Source organism: Dermochelys coriacea, chromosome 8 (genome assembly GCF_009764565.3).
Source record: "Dermochelys coriacea isolate rDerCor1 chromosome 8, rDerCor1.pri.v4, whole genome shotgun sequence".
In the NCBI taxonomy this organism is placed as follows: Eukaryota; Metazoa; Chordata; order Testudines; family Dermochelyidae; genus Dermochelys; species Dermochelys coriacea.
Window position 1 is genome coordinate 39,759,000 of NC_050075.1, and position 23,042 is coordinate 39,782,041.

The following is a 23,042-nucleotide window of genomic DNA, read 5'->3' on the forward strand; positions in this document are numbered from 1 at the left end:
ATACTGTGTGTGGCTGAAGGTGACAGAGAGACAGAAGGGAGTAGCGTGTGTGACACTGTGTATGTGTGTGTGTGTGTGAGAGAGAGAGACGTGGGGGCTTGCATTTGTGCTATAATGCGTTGGCGGTGAGGGTGACAGAGAGGCAGAAGGGAGTACTGTGTATGGCATTACGTGTGTGTGTGTGTGAGAGAGAGGGGGTGTTGTGTGTGTGGTATAGTGTGGGGGGGTGAGTGACAGAGAGGCAGACAGGAGTAGTGTGAAGCACTGTGTGTATGTGTCAGAGAGAGGGCGGGGTGTTGTTTATGTGGTATAGTGTGTCTGGATGAGGGTGACAGAGAGGCAGAAGAGAGTAGTGTGTGTGGTATTGTGTGTGTGAGAGAGACAAGGGTGTTGCATGCGTGGTATAGTGTGTGTAGGTAAGGGTGACAGAGAGACAGAAGGAAGTAGTGTGTGTGGCACTGTGTATGTGTGTGGGGGGGCTTGCATGTGTAGTATAATGCGTTGGCGGTGAGGGTGACAGAGAGGCAGAAGGGAGCAGTGTGTAAGGCATTGTGTGTGTATGTGTGTGTGTGAGAGAGAGAGGGTGTTGCATGTGTGGTATAGTGTGTGTGGGTGTGAGTGATAGAGAGGCAGAAAGTAGTAGTGTGTCACTGTGTATATGTGTGTGAGAGAGAGAGAGAGACAGGGGTGTTGCATGCGTGGTATAGTGTGTGTGGCTGAGGGTGAAAGAGAGGCAGAAAGGAGTTGTGTGTGTGTGTGGCACTGTGTGTATGTGTGGGTATGTGTGTGTGTGTGTGAGAGAGGATGTTGCGTATGTGGTATTGTAGGTGAGGGTGACAGAGGCAGAAGGGAGTAGTGTGTGGGGTATTGTGTGTATCTGTGTTTGTGGGAGAGAGAGAGAGTTGGTGTTCTCTGTGTGGTATAGTGTGTGGTGGGGAGGGTGACAGAGGCAGAAGACAATAATGTTTGTGGCAGTGTGTGTGTGTGTGTGTGAGAGAGAGAGAGAGACGGGTATCGCATATGTGGTATAGTGTTTGTGCATGAGAGTGACAGAGAGGCAGAAGGTAGTAGTGTGTGTCGTATTGTGTGATCCCTGCAGCACAAAAATAAAAGAGGCTGAAGCAGCTTCCCTTGGGTCTCAGCACCTGGCTGGATCTCTCAAGGTGGGTGCTTTGGAGGGGGGTGTTCTGTGTGTAGAGCAAGGAGGCCCTGGTATGTGCATGTCCATCTGGGAGAGTGGTGAGCGGGCTGGGGGGATTTCTGTGACTGGTACTCCAGTTACTTGGCTGTCCCAAGGGTAGAAGAGCAGTTGGTACTTGGTACAGCTTGCTTGTGCCTGGTGCAGAGGAATGACGTGTGCCCAACGATGCCTGGCTGTGCCTGGAAAAGGGGAGTGACCTGTGCCCAGGGGTGGCTGGCTGTGCCTCAGTAGAGAAAGTGGCTGGCTCCCAGAGATGCCTAGTTGTGCCCAAGGTGTGGGAATGGCTGGTGCACAGAGAATGTAGAATCATAGAATATTAGGATTGGAAGAGACCTCAGGAGGTCATCTAGTCCAACCCCCTGCTCAAAGCAGGACCAACACCAACTAAATCATCCCAGCCAGGGCTTTGTCAAGCCGGGCCTTTAAAAACCTCTAAGGATGGAGATTCCACCACCTCCCTAGGTAACCCATTCCAGTGCTTCACCACCCTCCTAGTGAAAGAGTGTTTCCTAAGATCCAACCTAGACCTCCCGCACTGCAACCTGAGACCATTGCTTCTTGTTCTGTCATCTACCACCACTGAGAACAGCTGAGCTCCATCCTCTTTGGAACCCCCCTTCAGGTAGTTGAAAGCTGCTATCAAGTCCCCCCTCATTCTTCTCTTCTGCAGACTAAATAACCCCAGTTCCCTCAGCCTCTCCTCATAAGTCATGTGCCCCAGCCACTTAATCATTTTCGTTGCCCTCCACTGGACTCTCTCCAATTTGTCCGTATCCATTCTGTAGTGGGGGGACCAAAACTGGACATAATACTCCAAATGTGGCCTCACCAGTGCCGAATAGAGGGGAATAATCACTTCCCTCGATCTGCTGGCAATGCTCCTACTAATGCAACCCAATATGCCATTTGCCTTCTTGGCAACAAGGGTACACTCCTGACTCATATACAGCTTCTTGTTCACTGTAATTCCCAGGTCTTTTTCTGCAGAACTGCTGCTTAGCCAGTCGGTCCCCAGCCTGTAGCAGTGCATGGGATTCTTCCTTCCTAAGTGCAGGACTGTGCACTTGTCCTTGTTGAACCTCATCAGATTTCTTTTGGCCCAATCCTCCAATTTGTCTAGGTTACTCTAGAGTCTAGACTCTATCCCTACCCTCCAGCATATCTACCTCCCCCCCGGAGCTTAGTGTCATCTGTGAACTTGCTATGGATGCAATTAATCCCATCATCTAGATAATTAATAAAGATATTGAACAAAACCGGCTGCAGGACCAACCCCTGGGGCATTCCGCTTGATACCAGCTGCCAACTAGATATCGAGCTATTAAGTCCTTAACCTGTATTTTCACCACTGAGGACTGCTCACCTCCTCCCCATACTGTGTTGCCCAGTGCAGCAGTCTGGGAACTGACCTTGTCTGTGAAGACCGAGGCAAAAAAAGCATTGAGTACTTCAGCTTTTTCCACATCATCTGTCACTATGTTGCCTTCAGTAAGGGTCCCACGCTTTCCCTGACCTTCTTCTTGTTGCTAACATACCTGTAGAAACCCTTCTTGTTACTCTTCACATCCCTTGCTAGCTGCAGCTCCAATTGTGCCTTGGCCTTCCTGATTACACCCTTGCATGCTCAAGCAATATTTTTATACTCCTCCCTAGTCATCTGTCAAATTTCACTTCTTGTAAGCTTCCTTTTTGAGTTTAAGCTCACTGAAGATTTCACTGTTAAGCCAAGCTGGTTGCCTGCCATCTTTCTGAACTTCAGGATGGTTTGTTTCTGCACCCTCAATAAGGCTTCTTTAAAGTACAGACAGCTCTCCTGGACTCCTTCCCCCCTTATATTAGCCTCCCAGGGGTTCCTGCCCATCAGTTCCCTAAGGGAGTCAAAGTCTGCTTTTCTGAAGTCCAGGGTCCATATTTTGCTACTCTCCTTTCTTCCTTTTGTCAGGATGCCTACCTGTGTCTGGGCCGAGGGAATGGCTTTTGTCCGGAAATGCGTCACTGTGCCTGGGATGGGGGAGTGGCTGATGCACAAAGAGCTGTGCCCAGCATGGGGGAGTACTTGTTCTCAGGGATGCCTGGCTGTGTCTTGGGGTAGGGATTGGATGGTGCCCCGGAAATGCCTGGCTATCCCCACACTTGGTGAGTGGCTGGTGCCCAGGGATGTTTACGTGTGTCCAGGGTGTGGCTGGTAAGTCAGATGCCTGGCTATGTCTACCGTTGGAGAGTGGTTGCCACTCAGGGTTTCCTGGATGTGTCCAGCATGGGGGAGTGGCTGCTGCCCAGGGTTGCCTGGTTGTGTCTGGTCTGAAGCAGTGGTTGGTGCCCAGGGACCCTGTCTTGTCCCAGGGTGGGGCAGTGGTTGGTGCCCAGGGGCACCTAGCACCTGGTTCTCAGGCATGTCTGACTTTGCCTCAGAGTGGGGCAGTGGGTGGCCAGAGGGATGTCTGTCTTTGTTGCGGGTGTGTTGGTACTCAGGTATACTAGGCTTTGCCCTGACATCCAGGTACGCCTGGCTGTGCCCAGGGTGAGGAGTGGCTGGTGCCCCGTGATTCCTGGCTGGTGCCTGTGTCGGGGGAGTGGCTGGTCCCCACGGATGCCTGACTGTGCCCAGGGAGGAATGGCTGGTGCCCAACAATGCCTGGCTGTGCCTGGAGTTGGGTGGTAGCTGGTGACCTAGTTTTTCTCTCCTTTGGTGTGCTATTTTCATCTCCCTCCTGGCGTTCTGTGATATTATCACTGTCAATTGGGGAATTCCCTGTAGCAGCATGGGGGCAGGTGAATGCCAGAAGCGCTGGGTCAATGGCTGTGTCTGCCTGAGTCTAAGGGGCACACTTGCAACGGGGCCTGTGCTGAGCCTGAAAGGGCCTCGGCCCCAGGGCTGCTGCAGCAGTGAGTTTGAAGATGGGGACTGGAATCACGAGTCCCGGGTTTTAGGCCCAGCTCTGCCATGCCTTTTCACAGCCTTGGGCCAGGCTGCACAGTAGGGTTCCCCTGCCTCCCAGGAACAGGGCAATTTGTGACACGTGGCCCATGCCAGCCTCCGGGTGCTCGTGCTAACTGTGATTGTTCAGCCTTCCCCAGAGCCTCATGGCAGTGAACTTCCAGAAGCACTGGAGTCGTTCTTTCTGGCCTGGGACGGGGTGACAGAGATGGGACATTACTGGGCACCTTCTAGAGTCCCTTTTGACCCTGCCACCAGTGGAGAGGCCACGACAGGAAGCCTGTCAGCGAAATGTCCCCCAAAGTGCCATGTGCTTAGCGCTGGGGGGGGGGGGGGTCAGGCCTGAGCGGTGCCCTAGGATCCAGATCCAGCAGTGGCTCCTATGCTGTGGGGCTTGTGTACGTAGGGTTAATGCCCTCTTACTTCCCTTCTCTACAGATCTCCGGCCTCTGCCTGACGTTGCCATGACTGGGACCTGCACCCGGGAATGCACGGAGTTCGGCCACTCGGACACCTGCTGGATGCCTGGCCAGTCCTCCCCAAACCACAGGCCCAAGAATGCCCTAAAACTCTCCACTTTCGTGCCTTACCAAGAACGGGGGAGTCAAGAGAAAGTTGGGAACGGCAGCCCCAGACTCTCGGAAGAGCGCAGCACCAAAATGGCCAACCTCCGCCTGCTCCCCACATACAGTGCCTTCTCCAACAGTAGCCATGAGCCCTGCAAGGACTCCCCTATGGAGGAAATTCCTCTCACCCAGACCTCGGACTTCCAGCCAGCCACCACCCCCTCGTCTCAAACCGCTAAGAGGGAAATCTACCTGTGAGGCTGGGCCCAAGGGGTGGGGAGCAGACATTTCTGAGGCCAGTGTCCAGAGGAACATTTGAAACTTTAATGCTTTATCGCTCCTGCAGCCGGTTCTCCAGGTCGTTCCCAGTTTCCACCCCCCTTCGGGTGAGATGCCCCAACTGGCCTCTGAGGACACAGGGCAGGGCAAGGGACAGGAGGGCCTTTTTAACTCATTGTCTTCGGGCAGGGGGTGTGTGTGTGTAACCTAAGGAATTTCCAAGCACTTGAGGGTGTGTCTCTGAACTGCTGTGTCAGGGAGGGCTGGGCAGGCTCCGAGTGCAGAGGACACGGCTGGGGTGAAGGGCTTAGGTACCAAAGGTCCATGCAGAGCTGGTGGAGTTCCTGGGGCACAGGACAGAGGGTGTCTCCATGCACAGGGAGCAAGCTGCCTGTTGCTTTACTGTAGACTCCTGTAAATATGAATCTTAGGAATGACATTCAAATCCTGCCTGATTGAAACTTTTATTGTCCTTGAAACAAAAGACATTTCAACAAAACAAACCACAGGGAGCAAGTTCCAGCGTTGAATGGTTTGGTGCATGGAAGAGCACAGGGGAGCACAGCTTCCAGTCCACACTCCTGTTCCATATTGTAAATAGAGATGTGATTGGTTCCTCAAACAACAGCTGGGAATGGGAGGAGAGGGGCAGGGGCCGGTCAGTGCAGCTGGAGGCTTTCTGGTTTTATATCCTGGCCCGCTTGCCAAATACTGTCACTGTGCCCATGGGCAGCAGGGTATCCAGGGATTGCTCAGTACCAGAGGTGAAGGCCTATGCTGAGGGGTCCCTTTTGGCTATGTGCCAGTGGATGGCAAAGCTGAAAGAGCCAGGAGGAGGCTTGGGGAGCACCGGTTTGATAACTATATCTCTGGCTGCAGACGTCCTTGGCTCTAGCTCTGCTGGAGGGAAGGGAGGCATAGGCCATTGGGCCTCACCCCTCCCCTTGCGCCTGCTGTAGAGCAGGGAACTCCCATGGGGCCATCTGTGCCATGAACTTGACCTTTGACTTGTCCGCCTGTAAGCCACCATTTGCCTTTGTGAGGAGAAGCTTTGTCTCAGGGTCACACCAGGGGCCACTGGCCCCTGCAAGCTGGAGTCCCGCTGCCCTTAGGCCACAGAGCCACTCTCAAGGGCTCCAGCATTCTCTTCCAGTGTCAGAGGTCATCCAGTCTCCCTGGGGTGGCACCCTAATGCCGTGCCAGGTGCCAGCAGCATCTGAGCTCCCCTTCACAGGGTACCAAATCCAGGGAGACACTGTGCAGGGTAGAGAGGAAGGACGGGTGCCGTCAACTTGAGCAGGTGCCCGTAGGAATGGCCCTTGGCTTGGCCAGCCCGAGCAAGGTGTGGATCAAAGGGGTGGCCCTGGTGGGACACAGGAGCTTCTCCTGGCTCTGCTTGAACTCTCTTGCTCTTTTGGAGGCCTTGGAGCTGTTTTGGTGACTTGGTTTCTGTCCCATTCTCAATTGTTCCAGCTCTGGCATGACCCCCTGCTCCAGACACTTGGGCTGTCCCTCCTGGAGCAGGGTGAGGGTGAGTCATGCCTCATTCTCTCTAGGATACCTCCTTTCCTCTCCTCATCCAGTAGGGGTGCTAGAAGGGGGGTGAGATGCCCCATTGTTCTTCCCTTCCTATCTCCTCAGCACTCTTCATCACTCAGCTCTTCCTTGGGCAGTGAGGGCAATGGCAGCTTCAGGATAACATCCCCTTTCCTATCTTTGGTCCATGCTTGGCCTTTGAACATGGGGGAGGGGGTGGGAACATTTTGTGTCTCCTGGCAGGGCAGCCTTTCCTCTCTGGTGCCTGTGGGTGGCTAGGCAGGACTTGTTCAGCACTGGATGCCTCCTGCAGGGAGAGGGCTTTGCAGCCCCATCCCACCAGGCTCAGAGGCCTGCAATTCCTGCAGTGAGTCTCGGAGGGTTCGGGGCAATGGCACTTGCCCTCCGTTGCCTCCTAATGTTCAGTCCCTTGCTGAGTAGCTCCTGACCCTTTGCTCTGGCAGTGGTGATGGGATATGGCCAACTTCATGGCGTAGCTTCCTCAGGGCTGTGTGGCCCGATGGACACAAGCTAAACCAGGTCTGCCCAAGGAGCTCAAGGCCAAAAAGGCATAGAGCTGACAAGGCCTGCGGAAGGGATGCAGAGACTGAGGTTCCTAGCTGCCCTGCCCTACCCTGCCCGCTCCCCCAGCTCCCTGTTCTTGTGTCACCCTCTCCCAGGTGATGTGATGGGGGACCATGCCACCACAGTTCATATATCTAGAGGTGCCGCTTAGGGGAGTCAGGACCCCCCCTTCCCACCTCTCCTGTCACAGCTCCCCTGCTTGGAGGGCACTGGTCCAGTGGGTCTCTGTGGTGGACATCGCCTCCAGGCATACCTGTCCAGGCATACCTGTTCTGCTCTGCTGGCGGTGCTGTGGGGCCCGTGCTCCCCCTGGCCTGGCTGCCTGAGCACGTCACTTTCCTGAATATGTTTTTATTGTAATTCTAGTTTCAGGGCCTAACTGGGCAGAATGTGCAATTTGGCCACCTAGGCCAGGATCCTTGATTCCTCTGCCAGCTCAGATGCTCACTCCCTGCACCAAGGCTCGGGTCTGAGGCAGCTTCCCTCTGGGGCAAGCTCCCCAGGAGAGCTACATGACCTACACAGATGAGGGGCACTGCTTCCAAGAGGGAAAGGGTGGGCCCTGGCTCTCCCCATGGCCTGGTCTGCAGGATGGCTCCCCTACTTGCTGCTTGGGTCACTAAGGGAACCCTGAGGCTCACAGCCCTTTGGTTTGGTTCAGGAACTGCCTGAGGCAGCACAGCAGCTCACTCAGCCTGCATACACGGCCATCTGTGCTTCTCAGTCCCTTTGGTTTGGGACTGAGGGGGGAATCTGCTTCAGCAGGGAGGGCAGAGGTGGTGCTGGGATCAGCCCACATGTGAGGGATGAAGTGGTGCTGGGATTGGCCCAGGGTGAGTGTGTAGGTGGTGCTGGGGATTGGCCCAGGGTGGGGTGGAGGTGGTGCTGGGATCACCCAAGGGTGGCAGTGGTTCTTGGATCAGTCCCAGGGTAAGGGTGGAGGTGGTGCTGGGGATCAGCCCAGGGGGGAGGGGTTCTGGGATCAGCCCCAGGATGAGGGTGGAGGTGGTGCTGGGATTGGCTATGGGGGGGAGGGGTTCTGGGGTCAGCCCCAGGATGAGGGTGGAGGTGGTGTAGGGGATTTGCCATGGGGAGAGGGTGCTGGTGCTGGCAGGGAGAAGCTCATTTGCACAAAGATAAGCCAGAAGGATAAAGCCTCTGCACATGGGGGAGGGAAGGCTCCCCACAGGCTCCGGTCTAGACAAGCACAGTGAAGGGGGGTGGGGGGATTACAGATGCCCTTCAGGGAGGGAGGGGGGTTCACTGTATTTAACACTGCACTAGGACAAGCCAGGGGGTAAAACCAAAGGTGGGAGCCAGGGAGCAGTCGGGCTGTGTGGGAAGGATCCAAGCGACCCCATTGTAGCTCTTCAGTGTTGGTTCTATTTATACGAGATTTCATTTCCTTGCTTGTGATGCCTTGTTTTTTGTACAGTTTTATGTACATGCAGGTGTAGCTTTTCTAAAGGAGAAATCCTATGTCAGAGGAAAGTACCCAGCTATTTTTCAGATGGTGACCTATGTCTAAGGCAGCGCCTCTTGCTAAGGTTGTATTGCTCTCAACGTGTGATGCATTTCCCTGTGCAGGGAAGGCTTTGGGCCTTGGGTTTGGTTTTTCCCAGGCACTGTGAGCACAATTGATTCCCTTGTAATTCTTTCTGTTCGGAACAGTGAGCATGACACCTTGTGAGCCCCTTTCTGTTCTCTCCCCTTCTGTTTGTTTGCTGAGCTGTCAGATGACAAACTCCATTGTAATTAGCCCTTCCCAAAGCTTTACAATAAAAGTGTGAAAACCTGGATGCTGTGCCTGCTGGATTCTTCCCCGGGGGTTGTGTCCGCGGGGTCCTCAGAATCAGGGAGAGGACAATGTGCATGAGGGGCTTTGCATAGGCTCACTGCCTCCCTGCTTCCTCTCCTTGGCCCACAGCACTTCCTCACTGTGGGGGAAAAACCCATGGCCAACCATTGAGGCTGAGAGCTTGGCTCATCCATTCACCATTACCCCATTTCCAGAGAAGGGTGTTTCCAGGTGGGGCCTGGATCAAGCACAAGGAGCAAATTAGCCAACCTTGCCAGGCCCTGGCCTGCAGTGCCCTGGTGCTAGTCGTGATTAGCTCAGCAGGCCTGACTCAGGTTCAGCACCCGACTCTGGCTTAGTGCCTGTATGTCTGTTCCCTTGGGATGCCTGCGTCCCCCTAATACTTAGCATGTCCTGGCTTTGCAGAAGGCCCAGCTGCTTCAGGCACCTTCATGAGAGCTTGTCTGTGCCAGCCTTCCCCTGACAGCTGACACCTGCCTCCTCTCCAGAGAGGGGATTTTAACTGTTTATAGCCCTTTGATCAGTTAGTTCTCAGCCTGGCAAAGCAGCTATGTCACTTCTGCCTGGGGCTGGGAATATGCCATTGGCCTGTAATTGTCCAGCCAATGTTTGCCAGGAGGGTGCTTGGCTAGAGCCATTGATTTTTTCCCTGCTTGTTTTTCCAGCAGACCCATTTGGCTAGAACAACACACTCAGACTAGGGAGTATAATACACACTCACACCTCTGCAACCAAAGGTCACATACACTGGTCATTAGGTTATCACAGCTCAGGACTAGTCTACACTAGAAGCGCTACAGGGTGCAACTGCACCACTGTAGCATGGCTGGTGAAGATACTCTATGCCAACAGGCATAACTCCACCCCCCTGAGAAGCAATAGCTATGTCGTGGGAGAAGCTCTCCTTCCAACAGTGCTGTGCTCATCGGTGCTTAGGTCAGTGTAACTTACGTCGCTGGGGGAGGGGGTATTCACACCCCTGAGTCACATCAGTTATACTGCAGGAAATGGTAGTGTACACCTGGCCTCAGTGTTGTGAGATTGTTACACAGCATCACCATGTCATGGCCAGTCACCATGGAGCTCAGCTCTAGGAATGGAGAGGGGCGTGCCATGCGGTTCAGTAATGAGAACCTCCACCCCCACCCAGCTACTCCCCAGGGCACAATGCATTGGGAATGGGGGGTGCCCGTGGATTCAGTGCCAATGGAAGTGTGATGTGTGCGCTTGGCAGCCCTGTGCCACACTCATTGCTCACATCCATGCCCTGCAGTGACTCCTGCCCCGAGGCACACTCAGACAGGCTGTCTATCAGCCCCCATGGGTGCCCCAATACCAGGGGGAGCACAGCAGCTGTAGGGATGGGATAAGAGTGGCCTCTGTCAGGAAAGGGATAGACAATACAACAGAAAATATCATAATGCCACTCTATAAATCTCTGGTACCCCCACACTTTAAATACTGCGTGCAGATCTGGATGCCCATCTCAAAAAAGATGTACTAGAACTGAAAAAGGTACAGAAAAGGGCAACAGAAATGATTAGGGGTATGGAACAGCTTCTGTATGAGGAGAGATTAAAAAGACTTGGACTTTTCAGCTTGGAAAAGAGACAACTAAGGGAGAATATGACAGAGGTCTATAAAATCATGAATGGTGGGGAGAAAATGAACAAGGAAGCGTTATTGACCCCTTCTCATAACACAAGAAGCAGGGGTCACCCAATGAAATTAATAGGCGACAGGTTTAAAACGAACAAAAGGAAGTACTTCTTCACACAACGCACAGTCAACCTGTGGAACTTGTTGCCAGGGGATGTTGTGAAGGCCGAAAGTATAACTGGGTTCAAAAAAGAATTAGATAAGTTCATGGAGGATAGGTCCTTCATAGTGGCATAGTGGTTAGTCAGGGATGCGGTCCCATGCTCTGGGTGTCCCTAAACCTTTGACTACCAGAAGCTGGAAGTGGTCGACAGGGGATGGATCACTGTTAATTGCCTGTTCTGTTCATTCCCTCTGAAGCACCTGGCATTGCCTACTGTCGGCAGACAGGATACTGGGCTAGATGGACCATTGGTCTGACTGAATATGGCCATTATTAGGTTTTTATGGTCTCTGTGACAGCCCAGGATTGGCACGCTGGACAGCTGGTCGGGGATACAGCTCTGCCTTGGGCTTCAGTGACAGGCATCAAAGGGACATCCTAGAGATCAGCCTAATGGACAAGGGGGGGGGAGTGTCCAGAGACCCACCACCACCATGATCAGCCTCCCCAACAGATACCATGGGGACCTCACCCCCATATCAGTCCCACCAACAGATGCCACAAGGACCTCCTCCCACAGATCAGCCCCATCAATGGGTCAGGGATGGGCAAGGTCAATGTCTAGGGATGGGTCTGGGTATGGTGAGTGTCTCTAGGGAGCGGGAGGACGATGGGTTGGGTTGGCATCTAGGGCAAGGGATGAGTCAGCTCAGTGTCTAGAGTATGGGATGGATCAGATCTGTGTCTCGGGAGGGGGGCGGGCGGCATCATTATCTCCCTCCCTGTCCCAGAAGCAGTGGGTGAGACTTTGCTCGAGGCTGGTGCCCACCTTGCTTTGGGCACTTGGCCTTGCTCTCTCTGACCTGGTGCTGCAGCTCTTGCCCTACAACACTTCAGCCCTTGCTCTCTGTCCATCCCCCAGCTGGGGGCTCTGCACCCATCTCTAGGGTGCTCCCCTGGAGGGAGTGCTTCTCCACCCTGCAGCTGGGCTGGGGAGGATGGGGGGTGGCACTACTGCCCTTGTAGCTCCTGCTGCTCAGCAGCTTCCATTCCTGGGGCTTGGTCTGTCCCAAACTCTTTGCTCCCTGTCCCCTAGGCTCAGGCCCCTCCCTCCCCTGCTCTCTACTCTGAGCTGCCAGTTTATACAGCTTCATGGGTGTGATGTATGAAAATGATTTCATGAGGAAGTTTTCATACATACTCATAATTTGCATAATAGCATAACTTTCTTCTTCTGGTCAGCACATCCTGCCCCAAGCAGTGGTGGAGCTGGCCTTGGCAGCTTGAGGTTCGGGGAGATAGGTGGGGTGGTGGGTGTTGGGTCAGAGGGCTGAATAGCAGGTTTCTGGGGCAGTGGGTCCTGGAAAGTAATTGGTGCCAGGCCTTCTGGGGGCTGTCTGGTGCTGATGCTGGAGGCTGGGGTGTCTAGGTACTGTTGGGGTTGGGTGGGGTGCTGGGACATCTGTGCATGCTGGGGCAGGTAGGTTGGTGCTGGAATCCGTTTGAGGGCCTGGTAGATGGAGGCATGGGTCCTGCTGAAGGTCAGGGATGGTAGTTTGGCTGGGGGCGGGAGGTTTTTCAGGGAGCTACGGGCTGACTGGAAGGCAGAGGGGCTGGGGTACTAAATCCTCGCACCTTCTGTCCACCCCAGGCCATATGTCTCTGGCGGCTCCTTCCCTGCTAGAGCTCCGGGACAGCAACCCACACAGACAGACTATGGCCTGGCTGCCCAAAGCTGGGACCCACAGCAACCATAGGGGGATCTGCATCTCCGGCAGCATGAGAGGTTCTGGCTGAGGTGTAGGAAGGCATGAATGTCCCTGCAGTGTCCTCCTCTCCCGCCCACCCTGGGAACAGCTCCCAGGCCACCCCAGGGCAGGCACATGGTGCCATCTCACAGCCCACTGACGTGTCCTCATGTGGGCTGCAGCGAGGAGCCAGGTCTCCGCTTCAGCTTCCCCTCTAGGGTTCCAACGCTCCCCCGTCTCTGCTCACTGCCACCCCGCTGGCCCTGCCCCTCTCTCAGGAGCACAGTAGGGAGTGGGAGGGGCTCAGCACTCTGTTGTCTGGGCCTGAGCAGCTCAGTCACCCCAGTGGTAGCCATGGAAGGAGGAGGATGGCACCAGGGGGCTTTCAGTGAAATTCAGGGGGAAACAGACAGGCTCATGGCAAGACAAAGGGCCAGGGGAAGGGGGACAGGCCAGGCAAGGCAAGGAGAGCGACACCAGTGATGGTTGAAGGTCTGGGAGAGCGATGGGGAACAGGAGAGGGAAAGGGAACAAGGGAACGCTGCAGGGCCAAAAGGGGAAGCGTGGGCTGGGGACTTAATGCCGAGACCAGGAATCCAGGATGCCGGGATCCAGTTGCAATCCTACCATTGACTTGCTGGGTGCCCATGTCACCACACCATACCTCAGTTTCCTACTCTGCAAAATGGGGATAATAACATTGTCCCCTCCCACCCCCAGTGTGCCAGCACTGCCAGACCTGAGCTGGGAAGGTCAGTGCAAACATGAGTGGGAGATGGGTTGAGTCAGGGAAGCTGCGCACTGCATGGCCCCTGCAGCAGCTGCTTGGCAGCAGTGTGTGGTGATGGTGTAGGGCAGTGTTTTTCAAAGTACAGGTCCTGCATAGGGGGTCCCGCTGAAGGTCAATACTGGGTCATGGAATGTCAGGCACTGGGTCGCCTTGCTGACTCAAACTCCAACGATTGTTGCCACGTAGCAGCTCTAAAGGGGGACCTGGAGAGGAAAGAGGTAGGGGGTGGGCGGAAACTGGGGAGAGGAGCAAGTTGGGGCTTGCAGGCTGCTGTGGGCCTCTCCCAGGCCCCAGAGCTCGCTGCTGCCAGCAGGGAGAGAGAGAAGCCCTTCCCCCGGAGCTCCGTACTCCCTGCCGCCTGCCCGCAGTGGGAGAGCGGGGCCCCTTTCCCCAGAGCTCTGTGCTGCCAACGGGGAGAGGGCTGGGGGGCATCCTCTGGCCCCAGCCCTGGAGCAGCCTACCTGCACCCCAATTTCCTCATCCCTGACCCCACCCCAGAGCCTGTCCCCCCAGCCAGAGCCCTCACCCCCTGTATCCCAACCCTCTATCCCAGCCCTGAGCCCCCTCCTACATCCTGAACCCCTCATCCCCAGCTCCACCCTAGAGCCATCACCCCCAGACAGAGCCCTCACTCTACCCTCTGCCCTACCTTGGGCCACCTCCCACACTCCTTACCATAAGCTTACTAATGCTAGTGTCTAGTGTTAGTTATGTAAAGTGGGTTAAACTGGAAAGTATTGCAATATTATGATTTTAGGAAAACTTTAGTCAAAAGATATAATTATGTTGGGTCATGGGCATCAACAATTTTCTTTAGCTGGGTCATGAGGCAAAAAGATGAAAACCACTGGTGTAGGGGAGCAGCCCATTAACATTGCCTGACACTTCCCATCATACACATGCATCCAACCGTTTAGTTTAAGAGCTCTCCTGCCTCCCTGGCTTGCAGCAGGAGCAGCCTGATATTTGAATGCGGATTGCATTTGCTGGCAACCTTAATTTGGGCATTTCTGTACTCTTGAGTGCCTGACTTAAAAATGGAGAGTCAAGCACACAGCACTGGCCTAGTCATTGAGAAAGGCAGAATGGCTCAGTGGACAAGAGATGGGTTTTGTTCCTAACTCTGTCACAAATGACCTAGTACAAATTCTCAGTTGCCCTATCTGTGCAATGTGGGGCTGGTATGGGCCGGCCTCCTAGAGCAGGAGTATGAGTTCTTGCTCAGTAAGGAAGTCTGTGAAGATTAAAGACTTAATAACAACACTCAGAGGAAGAAATGAGATTGGGACTCATGGTCCCCTTGTTCCCAGCCCAGAGCACCTCCCTTAGGCTAACAGGCATTTTCAAAAGCAGGCGGGCTGGGCAGCACCTCACTTTGGCCTGGGAAAATGGACAGTACCGTTGTAACATTCAGAGAAGTATGGGGTCAGCATATAGCAAGGGGCAAGTTTCTATGGCTTATCTTAGCCCAGCTAAAATGGATTTTTATAGGCACCTCCCTGACCCAAGGGAGACCCCTGCCAAATTTCAAGCTCTAGCTCCAAAGCCTGGAGGACTAGAGCTGTTTAGTTTTAGGTTGGCAAAACAGCCTCCTCAGCAAAGCTGCTTTCACTGAAATGTTCAAAAAGAAAATCATGCGGTGGCTGAGAGCGAGCACGGGAGTTCCAGCACGGGTGGCTGCAGGCTGGCAGAGCGTAGGCAGCCAAAAGCAGCGTCTGTACTACAGACTTCCGCCGGCATGGCTGTGTCAGTCGGGGCAAGTTCTGACTGACAGAAGTCCTTACCATAAATGCAACTAGATGGCAAAGGCACTTTTACCAGGCCAGCTTATTTTGTTCAGGGGGAGGGATAACCTATAGCTGCACCAGCCCAGTGGTGCCGGTAAAGCTGTGCCTGCACTAGGTACAGTGCTCTGGGCTAGCTCTCCTGGCGAAGAGCTCCTGGTGTCCCTCAGCCTGGGGAGTGGCAGTGTCAGGCAGCCTGACCTATCTGCATCACTACATGCACAGTCTGAGCAGTGCCTCCTGGAGGGCCAAGGCCCAGTGTCTGGCACCCTCTGGGGATGGAGAAATGCCTGTCACATCAGCGAATGCTTTTCTGGGTGGCACCCAGGCACCACAGTGAGGGGTACAGTCCTAGCCTGCCCGCAGGGATGGAACCCAGGCCTGTTGCTGGGCAGACTCAGAAACAGCAATAGTGCTTGGCCTTGCCTTGGGGAAGCCACAAGTCATTTCTGCCAGGCTGGCTTTCGTTTGTGGGAGGTCGTGCCCGCTGCAGTTATCCCCTGTCTGTGTATTGCTGGTACTCACTGGATGAGTGGGGCACGTCTGCTCCACACCTTGCCAAGGGAACTGGCCTCACACCTGGCCCAATGGACGTAGGGTGGAGGGTGGCGGGATTCCTTGGAGTAGGAGGGTAGCCCCTGTAATCGCTCACAGGATGGCTTGGACAGAGGCAGGGGAAAACCCAGCCCAGCCTTTGCTCCTATCTCTCCAGTTGTCTGGCAGTGTTGATGAAAGGGATTAGGAAATTTAGAACATCCTTCCCCCACCCCTTGAATTGAAGCCCCAGCAGAGTTTGCAATTCAGTCTATTCCCAGAGGCAGGTTAAGGTAGAGGAGTTGCAAACAGCAGCTAATCTGAGAAGCCACAATATTCCTTCTGCATTTGCTGGGTGAACTGGGATCTTCCAAACCAATGGTATCTATTTAGCTACCTCGACTGCCAACCACTGCCAGCCACTTCTGACCCCAGACCTCAGACCAGCCTGCACCTCATCTTGCTATTCAACAAGTCCTGACTAATTTTGTTCACCCCAAAGCTCTGTCAAGGCACCTTAGCCCTGAACACTCCACCCCCACCATTCCAGTTCTGGGCCCCTCCACAGCTATGTAAAGGCATCTCAATCCTGACTGAACACCCCTCACCTCCCACTGCCACTTTGCCAGTCCTGGGCACCCCCATCACAGCTCTGCTGATGCCCCTCAGTCTTGAGCTGCAGCCCCTGGAATGGTTGGTTTGTATTGTGTTTTAGTCACACCAGCATCAAGGAAGTCACTCAGTTCGAAAGGGAGTGATTAGGACTGAGTGCAAACATGAGTGTAATTAGTGACAATGAGTCATACAGTCTGTTACAGCTGCCACCACAAAATGTGAGAAACCTTCTTATACAGTATACGGTTATACTATTTAATCTAATAATCATCTATCTATCTATCTATCTAACTATCTATCTATCCCCATATATCCCCTCTATCTATTCAATCTATCTATCTTTCCAGAGTGCTAATCACCATATTATCTCAGCTCCAATACTGTAAAGATCAGCCAGAGTGACTGGGACAAAAGACAAAGAGACACAAACTATCATTTCAGGAAAAAGAAAAGGAGTACTTGTGGCACCTTAGAGACTAACAAATTTACAAATAAATTTGTTAGTCTCTAAGGTGCCACAAGTACTCCTTTTCTTTTTGCGAATACAGACTAACACGGCTGCTACTCTGAAACCTATCATTTCAGGCTTTTCCAATGAAGCAATAGGTGTGAGATTTATTGGTGGTTTAGGTGTTAATCCCCCTCCCCCTGTTCTTAGCATGGACAGCTGGCTGCCATCAGAAAGCCCCCTTTTGGCCCCACTGTATCTTTGGCTTGTGAAATAGGGTTGGCCTGAAAATTGCCAGATTTACCCCTACAGCAAAGGGGAATATTCCACAAAGTTTGAAGGCAAGGCTTTGAAATGTCCCCTGTCTCCACAAGGACTTGTTGCTGCCCCTCCAAGCTTTCCATAGGGCATGTCTTTACGGCTGTGAGCAGCCCAGATGATCAGCGCCAGGTCAGCCTAGCCCATGTGTGAGCAACTCCGGTGAAAAGCCCCGCCAGGGTTATTGCATCCTCGCTGGTGCTGAGCTCCCTAAGTGTGTCCCACTCCCCGCTGCGTCCACGTCAGGGTCGGCCCACAACATTTTGGCACCTGAGGCGAGGAGCTCAAATGACGCCCCCATGCCCCCTTGCTTGGGCCAAAACTTTGAAACTCTGGCTCCTAGTGGCACCCCCCCCACAGTTTGGCACCTGAGGCAGCTGCCTCAGTTCACCTCATGATAAGGCCAGCCCTGGTCCACATCCTGTGGCTCTTTGTGTGGCACTGAGCTGAGCTGCTCTGCCATTCTCTCCCAATGAATTGTGGGAGAACTTGCCTGTCCTGGGCCCAGGGGAGAATTGGGAGGAATTGGCAGACTGGCAGCCCTTGTTTTTGTTATTATTAATAATTGTCATAGTGCCTGGGAACTCCAGGCACTGGCCACAACCCCCATATTGTGTCAGGCGCTTTAAGAACGTAGAACAACAAGACAGTCCCTGCCCCACAAAGCTGACTGACTCAGATGCCTTTGCCTGCATTCCCACTGCAATGCAGGTGATTGACCCGCCCGAGGGAAAGCCTAAACCCCAGGATGAGCCAGCTACCATGCTGTAAAGCCACAGGGCATGGAGTGATAGGGTTTTGTGTGTGGCTGGGAGGCAGGTTAGTTAGCACCCCAGCAACAGCCCAGCTTATCACTGCAGCCAATACAAGCGCAGAAACACCTAGATAGCTTGGTGCTGGCTTAATTGGAGGAGGCAGGTTTTAATTAAGCCAAGTTGTTAACATGTGCAGCTGACCCTTTCAGCCCAGCCATGCTCCCATTGATTTCAAGAGGAGCTCTTTGGCATTGGCTTTGGGGAGAGCAGGGCAGGGCCTCAGCTGCATGAGAATGCTGCCCTCTATTAGCTGCTTGCAGCTTAGAAAGGGCAGGGAGCCATTTTGGTGGCAGCTGCTCGTAGTTCTTCTGCTCAAGCAGGAGAGGCCTGTTTTCCATGGCGTGCTGGTCCCAGATGTATTCCACCCTTGGGTGCCCATATGCCATGTGCCTGGATCCAGAAGCTTTTTCCAAGCAGCATTCATTGACCCGCAAGTGCGCAGCATCTCCCCTCGTGCTCCCTATTCAGGGTACAAGGGGCAGTGCAGGTCGATGCCCCTCCAGTTCCCTCTGACTGCTGCCTGGCCTGAGTTGGATTCCTGTCCCCCTTCCCTCTTCTAAGCTCTGGAAGGGTTTTTGTACGTCTTTGCTACCAAAAGTTATCCTCTAGTTTAGAAATCTTAGTTGTACATAGTATAGTCTAGTATAGCGTAAGAAACGCTTTTCCCCAAGTTGGGGGAAACCCTCTCTATTGGGGTCCCGGGCTTCCAGAACTGTGTCTCCTGCCCTCGCTCCTTTCCCAGCAGCAATAAGCATCAACGGTGCCACTATCGTCTGGGTGAGGTGAACATCTCTGCGAAGTGCAGCATCTGTATGTCCTTTCTGCCCAGAACCAGAAAGGCCTGAGCACTCAGGCTGAGGAAGCACCTGATGGGAGAGGTTATGAAGCCCCAATCTGACCCTGGCCCAGGAGACCCCCTATACGTTGGCCTCAGCCAACCAGTGGTGCCTCTCTGAGCATGGTCTCTCGGAGCCGTCGGCACCGAAGCCCAAGTACTGAGAACACAGGGCTGCCCATGAGAGTAAGAAACACTGTCATGGGCATGAGGGCAGATCGCCGCAGTGAACTGCCTACAAGAAGTGTGTTCCCTCCCTGAGCCATGCCAGGTCAGGTGAGATGTCGTGTACAGATCCAATGGAACCAGCAGCGAAGGGTCCCTGCTTGATGGGTAGGGTGAAGAAGAGGGATCCAGTGGTACTGACAGTGACCAGGTACAAGGGCATGCACCTAAGCCAATCCCATCCACCAACACCCGTCCAGATGTACCATCGATACTGCCTCAGCAATATGGAGACTGGCCAGTGTCGGTGGTCAAACTGGTCCCTCTGGTGTCTTGATGGGAACCCCACAGACTCCGAGCTATACTGAGACTTTTCTGACACTGGAAGAGGTCTTCCTCCCCTATCCACAGTCCTCACTTTTTTTGGGCCCGATGGTTCTCGGGAAGGCTCCTATTCTGCCGCAGGAGAGTCCCCTTCATTATCAATTGGACAGGGGCCTCCTGGTACCAACAGTACCACCCTTTCCCATGGCACCGTCATCAGACTCAGAGGAAATAGTCCCATTGATGTCTCCAACATGGTGCAGAAGCCCAGACACACAGCTGCAGCTACCCTATCCACCCGGCTATGACTGCCCCGCACCCTCACCCCAGGACGCCTGGTATCACTTTGCCTGGGGCCCACCACAACCCATAGCCCCCTCCTTTTGGCTGTATAGCAGACACCCGGACCTGTCACAGGAATCCTACTGCTCTTCCCCCTCTTGTCAGACCATTCTTTCAGTGTACTAGGAGGAAGATGCTGAGCTGGTACTGCCGGATCCTTCTAATCACCCTCTCTTCCAGATGACCACCGGCAATATCAAGATCTGCTCCAAAGGGTGGCTACTGCCTTGAAAATCCTGCTGGAGGAGGTCCAGGACCCCCAACACGGTCTCCTGGACATTTTACAGCCACAGGGATCATCCAGAGTGGCGCTACCCATAAATGAGGCCATACTGGAACCTGCTGGAAAGGTCTAGCATACACCAGCATTGTGTGTCCCCACCCCAAGGGAGCCACGAGACCCTATTTTATGCCAGCCAAAGGGGCTGATTTCCTCTTGACACACCCTGCCTCTAATTCACTGGGAATGCAAGCAGCCACAGAAAGGGCTCAGCAGCACTCCCAGAAATCCACCCTGCCAGATAAAGGATGAAAGAGGCTGAATCTCCTCAGCAGGAACATCTTCTCCTCTGCAGGCCTTCAGTTTCATATTGCCATCTACAGGCATTGTTGGCTAAATATGACTAAGACTTACACCAGGGTGGTGGGGTTCAAAGACAAACTCCCTGCTGAAGATCAGGCCCAGTTACAGTCCTTGGTGGATGAGGGAGGCTGGTGGCAAATGGACATAGCTGATACTACATCCTGATCCTTAACCACAGGGCTGGTCATGCATAAAGATTCTTGGACCAATCATTGGTCCAAAATACTATTCAGGACATCCCTTTGGATGAGGCCAATCAGCTAAAAGATGAGTGGATGTCCACATTCCCTGAAGAACATGAGATCCACCCTAACATCCCTGGGAATCTACACTCCAGCCCCCAGGAAAAACATCAAAACAGCCCTTTAGATCATGGCCACCCTCTTCCTATTTCTCCTACTACCAACGGCCACCTGGACCTCTCTGAAAGCACCTGAGATCCTAGACAGCCTGTTTCCTGGCTCCTCCCACTACCACATTGTCCATGTCCTCCCAACCTCAGGCCAAAGGCCACTTTTGACATCCAAGTTGAGACCCATGCACCACCTACTTCACCACCCATCATCTTTGGAGGCCACATCACCTTCTTTGCCCACAGTTGGAGCAAGATCAGCATGGACAATTGGATTCTGGAGATTATCCATCATAGCTACTCCATAGACTTCCTTTCCTTCCCACCTCACAAACCATCCTCCTGGCTCCCCCTCGGTGCCCCCTCCTGCCAACTGATTCTTCAACAAGAGGCACACTCCCAACTTCACTGGGGAGTGATAGAGACTGTTCTGCCTCAGTACTAGGGAAGAGGATTCTACTCCAATATTTCCTCATCCCCAAGAAGGGCAGAGGCTGGTGACCCATCCTGGACCCTTGACAGCTCAATATTTTCATCAGGAAGCTGAAATTCAAGATGATTACACTGGCATCAATAATCCCTCCCTCTAGAAAGGGAGTGTGGTTCGTGGCTCTCGACATGAAGGACACATATTTCCATGTGGATATTCACCTATTATACAGGAAATTCCTAGTATTCAGCACTGGACAGCAACACTACCAGATTTGCATCCTTTCCTTTGGACTTGCAATGGCACCAAAGATCTTAACGAAAATGTTTACGGTAGTAGCAGCCCAGATGTGATGCCAGGGTCATACAACTTACCTGGACAACTGGCTTCTGGTGGGACATTCCCAATAAGAAGTTGTCTTCTCAAAAGAGTCTCTTAGAGGCTGCATAAACAAAGACAAGTCTGTTTTGTCACCCACACATACATTTCATAAGATCATGACTGGACTCGGTCTTGGCACTAGCTTTCCTTCTCACCAACAGATTTCAGATGATGAGCAGCCTGATTGCTCGCATCATCCCAAGCCCCACATGACAGTGTGTCAGTCCCTTTCCCTCTTGGGCCATAAGGCTGCCAGCACCTATGTGCCATCTTTTGCCAGGGTCCACTTGCGGTGCCACTAGACCTACCATCCAACCAGGGACTGCATCAATTCCAGAGTCACTGCTCCCTCAAGAGTTCTTGCCTCTTTGGCTTGGTGGTCCAACCCAACTAAGGTCATGGAACAACCCCCTTCAGCCCTCCCATACTGAGGCCACCATTGTGACGGACACTTCCCTTATGGGATAGGGCACTCACCTGGATTTCCACACAACCCAGGATGCATAGATGCCAGGGGAAGCCTGGCTGCACAGAAATCTGCTGGAGCTCAGAGTAGTCCACCTTGCCTACAAGGCCTTCCTTCCCCTCATATGCTACCTCCACAAGCAAATACTATTGGATAGTATCACTGGGATGGTATATATCAACAAACAGGGAGGAACGAGGTCTCATCCCCTCCGCCTGGGACAGTCAGACTGTAGAACTGGTGAGTCAGAAACCAGATAACCATAGAGGCTGTATACCTCCTGGGTGCTCAGAACTATTGTTGGACAGTTTAAGCAAAATTTTCTACATTGACTATGACCATAGGAACTACACAACACAATTCTGATGAACATCTTTGTGTGGTGGGGCACTTCCTTATGGGACCACTTTGCATCCCAGAAGAACAAGAAGCTTCCAATGTATTGCTCCAGGGGGGCCAAAGGCAGCGACTCACAGGGTGACACTCTCCTGCTCCCCTGGATGGGTAACCTCTAATACATCTTTCTTCCTATGCCCCTCATACCACAAGTTCTCTGGAAGATTCACCAAGACACAGCCACCATCCTCATCCTAGCATCCTATTGGCCCAGACAGTTCTGGTTCACTGATCTCCTAAGGCTATCCACATGCCCATTCCCAGAGCTCCTGACACAAGACAATGGGAGGCTCAGGCACCCCCACCAGAGCTCACCCCACCTCACAGTTTGGTGTATGGATGAGTGTCAGACAGAGGACTCTCATGCTTTGCCTAGGCCCAGGAGATCCTTAACCAAGCAGGAGAGAATTGACCAGAACATGTTACTGGGTGCCACTTCTCAACTGAGTGTACTGCCACCACCATCCTCTTGCCAATGGTGGGCATTCCAATTATCCTCAACTATCTCAACTATCCTAGCTGGGATGATTTAACTGGGACTTGGTCCTGCTTTGAGCAGGGGGTTGGACTAGATGACCTTCTGGGGTCCCTTCCAACCCTGATATTCTATGATTCTATGATTCTATGATCTCTTCGCCCTGAAAATACCTAGCAGTGATTAGCGCCTTCCTTCCCTGGTGGAGGATGCTCCATTTTCACGCATTCAATGACAGTACATTTTATGACAGGTTTCAGAGTAGCAGCCGTGTTAGTCTGTATTCGCAAAAAGAAAAGTAGTACTTGTGGCACCTTAGAGACTAACAAATTTATTAGAGCATAAGCTTTCGTGAGCTACAGCATCCGATGAAGTGAGCTGTAGCTCATGAAAGCTTATGCTCTAATAAATTTGTTAGTCTCTAAGGTGCCACAAGTACTCCTTTTCTTTTTGCGAGTACATTTTATGAAAGACTTGAGCAGAAACTTCCCACCAGGCATCAAACCCATGCCCCAGTGGGACCTTAACTTTGATCTTAACTCTCACAGGGCTGCT

The 23,042-nt window shown here is 53.1% G+C and overlaps 1 protein-coding gene across 3 annotated transcripts in view; it reads left to right on the forward strand.

Moving 5' to 3' along the window:
* PCDH1 (protocadherin 1) overlaps positions 1-8,904 on the forward strand; it is a 134,427-nt gene extending 125,523 nt beyond the window's left edge. For 2 of the 3 annotated variants that reach the window (XM_043490682.1, XM_043490681.1), the window contains exon 5: positions 4,578-8,904. In XM_043490682.1, the coding sequence (XP_043346617.1) occupies positions 4,578-4,963 (386 nt within the window). In that variant the 3' untranslated portion in view covers positions 4,964-8,904. The remainder of the gene's footprint in view (positions 1-4,577) is intronic. The other variant, XM_038414755.2, reaches the window with a different exon arrangement.
* Positions 8,905-23,042: the final 14,138 nt, after the last annotated feature.